This window comes from Gymnodraco acuticeps, unplaced genomic scaffold (assembly GCF_902827175.1).
Source record: "Gymnodraco acuticeps unplaced genomic scaffold, fGymAcu1.1, whole genome shotgun sequence".
NCBI classification, from domain to species: domain Eukaryota; kingdom Metazoa; phylum Chordata; class Actinopteri; order Perciformes; family Bathydraconidae; genus Gymnodraco; species Gymnodraco acuticeps.
The window spans coordinates 117,127-130,792 of NW_022991444.1; the positions used below are offsets into that span (position 1 = coordinate 117,127).

The 13,666-nt window shown below is 41.7% G+C and overlaps 1 protein-coding gene across 4 annotated transcripts in view; it reads left to right on the forward strand.

The window, feature by feature from the left end:
- Positions 1–13,361, forward strand: part of chchd6a (coiled-coil-helix-coiled-coil-helix domain containing 6a) — a 108,004-nt gene extending 94,643 nt beyond the window's left edge. For all 4 annotated transcript variants that reach the window (XR_004566952.1, XR_004566953.1, XM_034196484.1 and 1 more), the window contains one exon: positions 12,713–13,361. Coding sequence is in view for 2 of the 4 variants with exons in the window: in XM_034196484.1 (XP_034052375.1) it covers positions 12,713–12,736 (24 nt within the window). In the remaining 2 variants the exon portion in view is untranslated. The remainder of the gene's footprint in view (positions 1–12,712) is intronic.
- Positions 13,362–13,666: the final 305 nt, after the last annotated feature.

Sequence of the window (13,666 nt, forward strand, 5' to 3'; positions counted from 1 at the left end):
TATTGCATGATATGATCAAGGGGTAGTACCCATAGAGTCCAGTAGAGGGCTCCGCCTGTGCTTATATAACAAGGGTTACCATACGTAACCCCTCGTTTTCCACTGCCCAGTGCCCGGATGGAGCCACGTCATTGCGTCACTTCTACTATTCGCTACATCACAATGTACTGTTGCTTCAGCCTCCATATTACCCTCTTACCTATGTGGTTCTTGGTTCCAGCCAAGTAGATTGTTGGTTCCAAATGCCAAACAATGTTCAGGACCGAAAGCCAGCCGTGCTGCAGTGGAAACTCAAAGAACTGGTTCACATCAGACACTGGCTCCTAACTGGCCCTGGAGCTCTTAGGTGGAAAAGGTGTATGAGACTTATAAATCAAGTCAACAAACTAGGCAGTTTTATCTTAAAGTTAAAATGCTTTATTTAGTACTTTGTAAAAGGTCCTCATATAAATATGTATGTATTTCTAAGGCTCTCTATAAAAGGACACGGTTTTCCTGATCTTTAATAAGGAAGAATATTCTGTATGGAAATATGTTTACCTAACCTAACCTATTTTTACAGTACTTAACAGACATGCCCAACTATGCTTAAATCGGCTCCCAGAGTTTGTTGAAAACGTTTTTATCAGTTGGTTTATCTGTTTGTTTTGCCTGTAAACTGTTCTCTTTTGTATCCATCTTTAATGAATCTTCCTTCATCTGTCAATTTTGTTTTTCTGCTTCCTTTAAACCAACGCCTTTCATAGCTTCTACTCCTGTCTGCATCTCTCTTTTTTCTGGTTAACTCCACTCTCTTTGTCTCTCTTGTGTTATTCTGTCTTCTCCTATCTGTTTTCCTTTTTCTAAACCCCTATATTTTCTTTTTTTCTTGGCCGCCTCCTTCATTTCTCTCTCCCTGCACCGCAGTTTACTTATTGATTTCATTTTCATACTGTTGGCAGTTGTTCTCTCTGTCATAAACCATCAGCGTTGCCTCCTTTCAAGCCGGCATTGATCATTGTACAGCCGATCACAACCAATCACCGCCGAGCGTCATTATCTGCTCTCGCTCCTTCTCTTTTGTTGTTTGTCTGCCTTGTATTGTGTGCTCTGTGGGTTTTCTTTTTTAATGTATCAAACCAGCACTCAACTTAGTACATTTATGTATTTAGTGAATTAGGCTTTTCTTTATTTTAGTTTTTTTTGCGCCTGAGGCGCTTAAGTGTTGTGAAAAATGGCTCATTCAGACAGACATCTGATGTCTTTAAAAGAAAACTGCATCACAAACCTTTCAGAAGAAATTAGCGCAGCCTCTTGTTGCAAATAGTTACACTTAACAATCCCCGCAGATGCCTGTCTTTGACAAAGAATGTCCTCCACTACTTTCTGCAACCCTTGTGTTACACGTGGAACTTTCTCTTACTTTCTTTTTCTTTGAGAGACATAACAACTCCCGAGTCTCTCTGCCACCTCTCATTCGGCCTCTATCCTCCCTTTCTCTCCCCACTCCTTTATTTATTGTCTTTTGTTGCACTGTTGTGTTCGATCGAATCGCACATCAAGCCAAATCTGTTTCTCCTTTTATCTGCCTCGTGGCCCCCAGTGGCCCTCAGACACCTCAAAGCCCTCAAACCAGGGGAGAGCCGGGGTTGTGGAGACATAGAGGGAGGGGTAGAGTTGAGGGTACTCACAATTGCCTCCTGAGGAAGTGCATTTTCACCAGCTTTTGTTCACCTCACTGACCTTTCTGAGCGCCACCACCCCTGTCGGCTCGCGCCACGAGACCCCCTGCGCTCTCTCCCTCTTTCTGCATTCTCTGATGGGGGCCCCAGATAATAATACAACACAATCCCCTGTATTGTGCTCCGTTGAAAGCCACCTCGGCTGCATAAGCAATTGACACACTGTTTTTTTTTCTTTTTCTTGCCACGTTTCTGGCTGGCATTTTATCGCCCCCCCCTCTCTGACACGCTTAGCAAGAGGTTTTGTGGAACTAAGACCACCAGCTGGGATAAGAGAGGACAACAGCAGGGCTTTTAGGTGGTTTTTTTTACTGGCTTTTGTAGCCTGCAAGCAGCCCCAACATTATCGGAACAGTCCACTTTGTACCAGCCTGTCTTTTGTGTCCCATTGTCACTCAATCCGTCTGTCTCTCCCCCTCCTCCCTCTCTTTTTGAGTCGAGGCCTGCCTCTCCTTTGTTGATTGCTCTCCAATTCACTCCCTGTACTCCCAAAGAGATCGATTTTTTTTTTCGCTGGCCTTTTTGTTAATAAATAAATATCATTGTGTTATTGTTTACTCCCAGAGCTATGTTGACAAGTTCACTTTCATGTGAAACTTGGAAATTGCTTTTTTATAGCAGTACTGCAGGTGTTTGCGATTCATTATCTAGGCCAGGGATGGGCATGCGGCCCCCACCTCCTCTTTTTGCGGCCCTTTTTTTAATTTGTTTTACTTGTAGTACTGATACCGTCCACTAGACTCCTAGTTACGTCGCGAGCTGCGTAGATGATTTCAAATACCGCGAAATAATCTGTGACGCATTTGTGTGTATTGTGTTTGTTTCCCGGGGAAACCCTCACAAGAAACACCGGCTGTTGTTATGCCTGCTGTGACGTTAAGTTGCCTCTTGTAATTATGCCTTTACAAGCTTAAAAGTTGTTTTTATCATCTGAATTTGGCGAAACAAGTTTAATATTCTTAAAACCAAGACTTTGTTTATTTGAAATCAGATGAATACAAACTGTCACGGACCCTGCCGTGTTATCTATGATTACTACGCTTTTCATTCTTAATTTCAGCGGGAGGGAGGGGGAGTGGTGCTGAGGAACAGCAGAGTGCGCGGGCTGACAGGTGTCTGTGTTGACATTCAATCAATCAATCAATGTTTATTTATATAGCAAATATATACCAATATCACAAATGTTACATTTGTCTCAGTGGACTTCACAGTTTGTACAAAATATCAGTATGACAATACGACACCCTCTGTCCTTAGACCCTCACATCGTACAAGGAAAAACTTCCGAAGAAAACCCACAGTTTAAAGGGAAAAATGGGAGAAACCTCAGGGAGAGCAACAGAGGAGGGATCCCTCTCCCAGGACGGACAGACGTGCAATAGATGCCGTGTGTAAATTGAAAAGATAATACATTTGCAACATAGGTAGTCCAAATGTTTGGAAATGCATGTGTGTATAATAGGAAGATGAATCCACGAGGATATCCATCCAGGACCTATGATCCAGGACCACAGCCACGACTCAAGATCCAGGGCTCGCAATCCAGGACACAGGACCGCAGGATCATCCATGACTCCGGATCCCAGCGTATATAGACACCAAAAAGAAAGAAATTTGGGGAAGCTGGGTTAATCGGAACATGAGAGTACACAGGTATAGACAGAGAGAAGGAAGAAGTAAGATGTCCCCCGAAAAACTAAGCCTATATCAGCAAAACTAGGGGCTGAATCTAATCAGCCCTAACTATAAGCTTTATCAAAAAGGAAGGTCTTAAGCGCACTCTTAAAAACGGATAGGAAGCTGATTCCACAAATTCCACAAATTCCCCTTATTGTGGAATAAGGGGAATGCAGAGACAGGCCACAAGTGTTTTAGGTTCAAGTTAGACAACTAATGTCTGGGTTAGTGTTCATGTATGTCATCTAATGGTTAATCTCAATACACACACATTTTCCGTGCTTTCCAATAGTTTAAAATAGTTTTATTCCACTGTTTAATAACCTGTTCAATACAAACATGCCACTTGTAAAAATGAAATAAAATGTCTGTGAACTGATATTTGTTTAGTGAGCTTATTAGAGGATGTTCCCATTGTTTGGGGATGTTCCCTTTGATTGTAAAATGTCAATGAAGATGTCAGACTTAGTATATTTGTTAATAATTACATACAACACATGGAATTTTTGTATGTGTGTGTTCCAAGTGAATCTGTGGCCCCCTGGTGGCCAGTACATCAATGATGTGGCCCCCACCACCATCAAAGTTGCCCATCCCTGATCTAGGCAATGTACACACGGCGGTAGTTTATTTGCATTGTCCGAAAACAGTGGCTCTTGAACTTGTCATATGGTGTGTCCAATCAAATCTACCATTCTGTGCTTCCAACATTCGAGTGCTAGTGGAGCCTCGCAGATGGGGGTGCTGCAGCCCCCTCAGCACCCCGTCCCCCTTCCCGTGTCCATTCGCGATGTCTCGCTGTATCGCTGACCCCACGCAGCAAACAGGAAATGAACCCAGCTCACACTGTCCGCTCCTCACAGCAGCGAGCCGCGCAACGTCCCACCAACACGGCACCCAGACCCCACGCAGCATTCTCATCTGTTTGTCATTACTGGTGTCCTTTTCTGGTTGCTAACGCTATTGTAACAGATAATCACTGATGTGCCGCTGTAACGGTGGTGGACTCATCAGAACGGAGTGGGCGAGCTGACCAATCAGAGCACAGTATAGGGAGGGGGGAGCAGGATCTCCAACAAGCCGTTTAGGACAGAGAGTGAATACACATACTATACAGAGATGCTGTATGAGAAACCAATGTGAGTTTGGAAAATTACACAATGTAAATCTATTCTAGTAGACCTCAACAATGGAATTATGATCAGTAGAAATGGCCATGACATGGGACCTTTAAAAAACGGGAAATAACAGCGAAAGGATGTTCATTAAAAGTAGATAAAAACATACAGCATCACATTATGCCTGGTTTATGTTTCCTCACTTTATATGTGTGAAGTGTGATTTTTTTTTTTAAGTGTGAGGTCGCGTTCTTGTCACTTTACTCAGCGCCCCTACCCCCGCCTGTGATGTAAGCCTAACGTATTTGGTTCTTGACTGGCAGTCGAGAGGGGCCAGATAAGAAACGGTTTTCGGGGGCCACGAGCCAGCCCCACTGCGGTGGAAACAGGAAGAACCGGTGCTTAGTCGGGCACTAGCTCCAAACTGGCCCTGGAACTGCTTTGGTGGGAAAGGGGCATCTGATACCAACGATCTAACACTCACACACTTCAAACCTGGAAGAGGCCTGGAAAAGGGGAAACAAATCGTGATTTACACGGTTACTGTACATCGTCCAGATTGGAATTTTCCACTTTTCTGTGTTTTGTGACATTGTATATTTAATACATTTGGGTTGAAGGTTTATAGATTATTTGTAAAAATTATTTACAAATGAACTGATAATGAAAATATCTGTTCGTTTTTGTGTCGGCTAGGGCAGTGGAATGGGAGGAGCCTGATTATCCATGTAACCTCAAATGAACTTTGTTAGCGAAGACAATCTTTGCGGGTATATGTTCTCCAACCCCCACTCCCCCCATCTTCATTCCTCCATCCCTCAGCAGTGGAGTGGTCAGGCCTATCAACCACAGCGCCTCAGTCTATCACCTGGGAGCCCCAATTGCCTGCCAGTCATCAGATAAAATGGATTTCCAATTGAGTCAAGGCTGCTACACTGGGTCAGGCAGATTGGAGAACAGGCAGACTTCTTCTACCTCACCTGAATTTCTGTTTGTTGTTAGTTAGTTTTGTTTCTTTCTATCTTCTACTGTGTTCGGCCCCTCTTCTTCTTTCCCACTACCTGCACTCACCCTCTCTGTTGCGGCTTTCACACCAGCGCTTTTCCCTTTCTAGCTCCGAGCGGGAGTTTTTCTGGTTCAGCTCCGGTTTCTCTTTTCTGCTCCCGCTCTGTTCACACCGCCCAGAGCTGCCGCTGCTGCGTCATGACGTCACCGTTTACGTGCCTGCTTCATAAAATCCAAACTGCGCGGAAATCCCTCACATCGACAACAACAACAATGGCCGATTGTATTGAAGCGCTGTTCGCTTTGGTTATCCTCTTACGAAACGAAATGGAAGGCATCGGACGACTTTACAAGGGACGACTTTACTTGGAACTTTACAAACATCACACGCAGGCATTTTGTTGTTGTTCAGGAGGTTGATCTCGCCCATGCCCCTGCCTCGACGTAAGAGAGACGTAAGCGACGCCGCCTCTTAGCTCCGAAGCTCTTGCCTCTATACCGACAATTTTTTGGAGCTGGAGGTGAACCGGATTCCGGAGCTAAGAGGCGGCGCCTCTGCGGTGTGAACAGGAAAAACCGGTACTTTTCAGGCTCCAGCTGAGAGCCGGAGCTGAAAACGCGTTGGTGTGAAAGAGGCATGTGTGATCTGCTGGCTAGGTGCATGTGAAAATGAAAAAAGTATTCTTGTAAAAGGACAGATACCAATTTGCTATCTGGGAAGCAGTGTGGTGTAACACCAGAAAGTCTTCTTAGTCAATACTTAAATTCAGGATGGATCTTCAATTAAAGCAACTGGTGGGAAATCCATTTATTTGTTAGTGGGTGAGTTCTGAAGTGTTACAAGTTTTTTCTAATGGAGTAGAAGTCCACAGATTCCATTTTCAGAACATGTATGGATACTAATTGCTAATTCTGTCAATGCCGTGGTCAGTAGTGCATCAATACACAATTATATAATTGTGGCTATCCTAAAGCACTAAAACTGAGGTGTCATTTAGACAGGGGAGGCAGGGGACATATTTTACACAATTATCTATCGTATGCAAAACATAATTCCTGCCTCTCAAGTATGAGGTAGGGATGCCAGTGATTATTCGAATATTCGTTACAGTCTCCATAATCTAATATTATTTTTAAAAATCGATTTTATTTATATATTTTTTTATTATTATTTATGTTTTTGTTTTTTTTCTGGCTTAGTTTCAACCAAAATATAGACTAATGCTAATAATAGTAATAGTATTAATAATTGTAAATGGCCATTGCTCACACCACCAGTTTGTTTTACTGTAAACTTGGAGGAAGCCTGCGTGCAGAGCAGACTGCTGCTGCAGCACGCTACACACCGACCCCGCCCCCACCCCCCCTCTCCCTCACACGTGCGACTAAAGATGAACAAAGCGGCAGGTAAAAAGAGTTCCTCCTCGTGGAACTACTTCGAACTTACAAGTCCAAAGGAAGTTAAATGCAAGCTCTGCGAAAAGACGTTGGTCTATCACAGCTCAACCTCAACAATGCGTTTGCATTTGAGTGCGAAGCACGCCAAAGAGGTTACAGAGAAAGATGCAGCACAGCCGGCCATTACCAACTTCACTTCAAGGCCACGTCGTTGTGATGACATGCGTGCAGGTGAAATAACTGCACGTATGTCGGTCGGTCGAATAATCGATTATTATTCGCCAGGGCTGCCGAATAATCGATTTTGATCATGGTCAGTTTCTGGCAACCCTAGTATGAGGATTTGCTATTTATCTCTGTTTGATATACATTTGATAATTTAGTTTTTTGGAGTGTCTAAATACTCCAAAAATAAATTATCACAGATTAGTTGATAATGAATTTAGTTCCTGTATTTTTGATTGTAGAAGATAATTCTCTCCTACACATCCCCTCCATCGCCATCATGTTACCCTCCTTTCTTATAAAATGGCATTTAATTAAGAGCTAATCTTTTAAGACATTCTCATATACGCATACGTATCTTTTGAGATTCAAGAAAAAAAGCTGACCACAAAGGATTTTTAACCACATGACACAATTTGCCAAATCAGTTTGCCCGGTTGTCAATGATAACATTTCTATTTCCCAACAAACTCTTTTTTTTACCATGTTGGCTTGAAGTTTTCCAAATGTATTGGACTGCCAATACTGCACAAACAAATAACAACAACACTCTTAGCACAAACATAAAACGTTTCAATTTTGTTAAGAAACAAAGAGGTTGTCTTTTCCTTTTAATTATAGTTTGTGCTTTTATAAAATAGTTTTTTCAAAGGAGATGTTTAAAAACTGACTCACCAGTATTGAACTGACTGGTCAAAAGTCACCACTTCATGTACTGAAGCTTTAATTGAAGTTTATTCAAACACTTTTGAACAAATATTCAGTTATTGTAATTTAGCGTGTGTAAACACCTACTTGTTCAAGCGCAGAATAAGGCAAAATCCAAAGATAAGGGAGGGAAGAGAATGTAAGTTGAGTAGAGGAAATCGGAGGGATGGGATGAGAGGAGCCATATTGATCACCCTGCTCCCTGAGTCTCTCTGTGGTTTTAATGGTCTGACTTTCACAGCTGGAACGGTCTCTGCAGTGTTTAGAACAGATAGCATGAGCCTCTAGTCTACACACACATGCATGCACCTAAAGTACATGAATGCCTCTCAGACAGGTCAATGCACCCCAGGCCCTCAGTCAATTCAGTTCGTTGCATTGTTGCGCATGGGTTACTAGAAGACTTCAGACCAGTAGTGATTCTGAAACCATCCAAAGCCAGGCAGGGCTAAACCTTATTGATTTCTGAATAGGACACCACAGGACATTTAAAAGAGAATATGGTTTAAGCTCGAGTCTATGATAAAGAATCATGGATAAATAATATATGTTACTCTTCTATTGATAACTTGAATGGTCAATGCAGAATATGTTTTTTTAACAAAGCATTAAATGAAAAAAGAATTGCACAAGGAGAGTTGTGTTTTCGGGTGGATTTAATAATTCATCCTCTGTTCCTGCAGAATAAAAGTTAGAGATAACATAATAACATTTTCAGTTTCATATTTGTATTTTGTGCCTCTAGTGCAGTGTTTCTCAAAGTGGGGGGCACCATGGCCTTTGTGCCCCTCACACTGCTAAAATCTCGAAGTTGCTTTAAAAGCGGCAGAGCAGTGGTCTGGTCTCTGAACTGCATTATGCTGCGTTCACAACGGACGCGATATGAATATTCGCATTGCTCTAATCGCTGGAGTTTCACTGCGGCTGTCAGCTGTGTTTACGTGCTGGAGAGGGGGCGGGGCTTATATCAACTACAACAAAATGAACATATTTTACCGTGATTTAATTATAATACACGTTTCAAAATGATGCCAAAGTAACAAAATACTGACAATGGTTAGTAAAAACCATGAATTGGTTGAGTAAAAACACATGATTGTTCATAGTTAATCGCGATTAATCGCACATTTTTTATCTGTTCTAAATGTACCTTAGAGGGATATTTTTCAAGTTTTTAATACTCTTATCAACATATGAGTGGACAAATATGCTTTATGCAAATGTTTGTTTATTATCATTTGAACAATGACAAATATACTCATGAATCAGCGACGTGCAGTCAGGGGAGGCAGGGGAGGCAGAGCCTCACCTGTCATACTCCAATATAACGGAAAAACAACTAAAGAAAAACTAAATAGTAATAATAATAAAATGTATCCACTGATCTGTGTTGTAAATGTGATTTATGTATGATTCCAATCGCTTTTTATAGTCAAAATCAGCAAATTTGCCGAGCTCCGCTACAACTACGGCTAGCGATGAGGCAGGGACGAGCTCTGCCTCATGTAAGCCCACAGTAACTGGCTGGAGCGCGGGCACTAATTTAGCGCGGTCACTTATTTTGTGAGCGCGCTCAAGCCAGTTACTGTGTGGTGAGGTGAGGCACAGATGAGCTCTGCCTCACCTCAGAATGCGTCACCCCACAGAAACTGGCTGGAAAGCGGGCCCTAAGCGCATGCCTGCACCATCTCCCTGTGTGTCACCAATGTAATGTTTGTAGATCCCTTTATTACATTTATCCTCGCCATCCATAGTCTCTAAATAACTTATTTCACGTATATATGATATTTAGGCTCGCCGTACAACGGCAATGAAAAAAGCACCAGGAGAGGCAGCCATAACCTTTGCCGCACTGAAGGGGGCGCACGTGAGCCCACAGGTTCTTGTTGCTACTGTTATTCTATGCAGAGACGGTATAGACGCGAACAACAAACTAGACTTTTGAAACTAGAGGAAGATAAGGAGGACTTTTACAAAAAAGTAATAGAGATTGTTGTCCAGAAGGATAGCATGGACTTCATCTTCAAGTCAAGGTAAGACCACATTGGTAATGAACATGGGATCTTACTAAGAAAGAACAATCCAATATTTAGATGTTGGGTATCCTTTTGTTGAACGGTCTGTTTAAAATGAATTGAAGCATCAGACTAAAAAAGCTTTTGAAAATAACAGAATATTTCGATTAAGGTCAAAATATAAGATTTGTAAATCTGACTCTGAAAGAGTCAGTGCCTCACCAGCCATGCGTGCGTGCGTGCGTGCGTGCGTGTAATCCGCGCGAAATGCCGCTCCTCTGTTTTCATAACTGTCAAAGCATGAGATTGAAGTTCCCACTGTGGGTCAAAATAATGCTCTGTGGCCCAGAGGTAACTGTCATTACTGAGTGAAGTCCAATAGTCTCCGGTGAGCGCAACTGTGGAAGTCTTTCTTAAATCCTCCTCTACAATCGCTTTTTGGACTTCATACAAGTTGTGTATTTTCGACACAGTGGTGGCTCTGGAAGGCAATTCATAAGTGCAGTCGTTGGATGCGACCCGACTTATATCACGCAGCCCCTCGTCCTCCACAATGTTAATTGGCCTGCAAGCTGTCGCCACCCATTTCGCGATCTTTGTTGAAAGTTTGCTGCTCGTAGACGTGTCCAGGCGTCTCCCCCCCACACTTTCAAGTGTGGTTTGCTGCAAGCGGGCGGCAGGAGCGGGGCTGTCGGCATCAGCAGTGTGCTTGGATTGTATAGATAGTATTTTAAACTCGATGCGCTCTGAAACTACGGGGCGGCCGAGGACAAAATATGCACATGCGTTAATCGCGTTAAAATAAGATTTTTTTTTTTTTGCGTTAACGCGTTATTAGCTGGCCGGCTCTGTTGTGATTGGTCAACCGCTAAGAGATGTCCCACCCCTTAGCCTATCACGTAAAATGAGTGGAGGGCTAGCTAATAGAAGCGTGAGTGTTACATAGTGAAGTCATTATGTTACAGGAGTAAACAAAGGAGTCCAATCGAGGTGTTTTAGGCAGGGGGGGGGGGGGGGGGGTGTCTTGGAGAGAAACTCTGTCTGGCGTCAATTTTGGGACTTTGCACACCATTTTCATCCACAAAAACCCATATAACACACTAAAGGGAAAGGGAAAGCCCCGTAATGCTAATCGGGCCTATTTAATACATGTTTTTTCACCAGCTTGTATAAATCCAGTATGTGTTTTATTGTTATTTTTATTTGGAATAATAATGACACTATGTTGATGCGTTTCCACCTGTTACTTGCATGATCCTTCCTTAAGGGTATCGGCACTAATGACGGCGCACTTTGCAAACACTCACTAAAAATACTATTTAAAAACTGCCACTTCAGCCTTGTGCAGCTGTCCAATAAAAAAACTGCATATGTCTGAAGCTGAATGCGTCACATCTGCATTTAAAAAAATCCAATGCAATAGTCAGGGTCAAGTCTTCCTGTGGTAATCCGCTTTTATAATCGTAGCTAGTAGCCATCCGGTTGTCTCCCTTAGAAAACATAATAAATAACTACCAAGGCTTCAAAGAGTTTATCAATCTTCTCAATGAAGGCCAATTACCTACCATTTAACACCATACAGAACAATATACTGCTATTGAGACCATCTCACTTAAAAGGTACTGTATATCACCAGCTTTTATTGATCATTTTGATAGGTTGCACTCAAGGTTATAAGAATTGGACTAAATGGTGGTGAAGCTCTATTCAATTGGCTAGTTATCACCTTGGCCCGATTCGTGTATTATCTTGCCAGGATTTCAAGGTTTTAATTGATCCTAGTTGCCTGATTGTAGGCCTTTCCCAGTATTTGAGACGAAATTGCGCAATGTAGCTTGGAATCCTTATTGTCAGACCTGTCGTCTTCTCACAGGGACACGAGACGCTCGGGTTTCAAGGACCTCATTGATCTTTGGGTGAAATATGCAGGTTGCACTACTTGGATTGAGTGAAAGGCAACAGGCACTGAAATGATAAAAAAACAAACAAGCATGATGGAAGATACCTTGTTAATGGGAATCTTTCCAATCAAACATCCAAATTGGTCTCGATAATCCTGTATTGGTTCGCGTCTATGAAAGGTGAAAGGTTATTGTGTGAATCTCTTTCCAAAATCAAACTGCACATCATGATAAACAATACATACTATGATATGCTACCTCTACAAATCATGATATGTGAATTGTATTACCTAGGCGAATCGTCTTCAATTAGGACATATGAGAAAGTCTATATGCGTTTGCTGGGACAACACTTATTAAGAGCTGTAGGATTGGCTGTTTGATGCCACTCACTTGAGTTTATATATTTCCCTTCATTCTACCACATTGAAAACTTTGCTGTTGTTAAACATACCCAACATATACAAAGTAATGTAACCACATGATTAATCAAGGCCTGGCTATCAGATTGTATGTGTTTAAAATGTAAAGTAGAACTAAATGGCCTAAACTTGAAGTACATTGGACAAAATACACAATATATGGGAAGAAAAATAGCCTTATTTGTTTCTTAAATAAAATATGTAACACATCATTAAAGACATACCAAGACAAAGGACACATCTTTGTCTTCTCGTAGGTGCAATTTGTCCCAACATGAGAAAGCCAGTGAACTATCGATGTAGAGCTGAGGAACATCTTTCAGCAGGTTCACTTCCATCACTGAGATAATTAACCCTACTATTAGCAGCTCTGACCTTTCACTTCTGCTCCGTTAAAGCTGGGAAAGTGTGCCGAAAACACGGACAGTCCTTTCACCTGAGAGCATGCAAAAGGTCGGAGGGTGTGGCAGATGTGCAGATGGACTAACTCTCGGTTCTTTCTTCTTCTTTTTTTTCTCTTAGAACCTGCTGGTCAATCACGGATGAAGAGTGGCAGGAAAAGGGTAAAAGTGTTATTGACGTAGGCTTTCACTTTGGCACTAGGAGCGGCACTTGTTGCTTTCCTGTTTGGAATTATGAGAGAGATTTGCTGTTAGCATGCCATGTTTTAAAAGAAAAAAGTTCTTATTATGCTATTTATCTGCGGTATCATCTGGTAAAGTTGCTTTATTATTCTGCACTGTTATATTCTGCAGGGAAAGCTTTTCGAAAGAGAAATGAGTGAGTATTAGATTTATGGTCGGAGTCGGTACACTTTCTATTCAGTCATTCACAAGATCAGCGGAAAGTATTTCTGAGATTTGTGCTGTGAAGATCATTCAGGGTCATCATCTGAATGTGAGATTCAGTTTTCGTCCAAACCTCTGCTTCCTTTGTCGGTATGAAAAGGAAGGAAATCATTTCAGGTGTGAGATGAAGAGTGCATAGGGACCGTCCTTGTTTTGATTTTTGACTGAAAAAGAAGAACTGATTCGGTTTTATCGCTATTGAGTTTGTTGGTTTTATATTTTTTTAACAACACAGGAATAAGCTCAGGTAATCTTGGCCATGACTTAAATCCACCAAACCTGTGATGTATTGTATGATTTTATTAAACCATTCATATCCGGTACAGTATGTGTCTAAAGTTCTTTCTTTCACACTATATTTCCCCTTATATGTATACTTACACTTAATTTTTAAAGTTTTTTCCTTTTTGTAAAAATCAAGTATAATTGGTGTTTATCTTTTGATTACTAAAGAGCAATGAACATACCTACATGTACCTCAAAACTCTCACCTAACCTATGCTAATTTGTATGGCACAGGTTGAGTAGTTCAGGTATATGAAGGTATGTTTGTGAATTAGATCATCTATTAAATATGCAGGTACAGACAAAGCAAAACATTAAAATTTGACATTTTACAAATACTTAC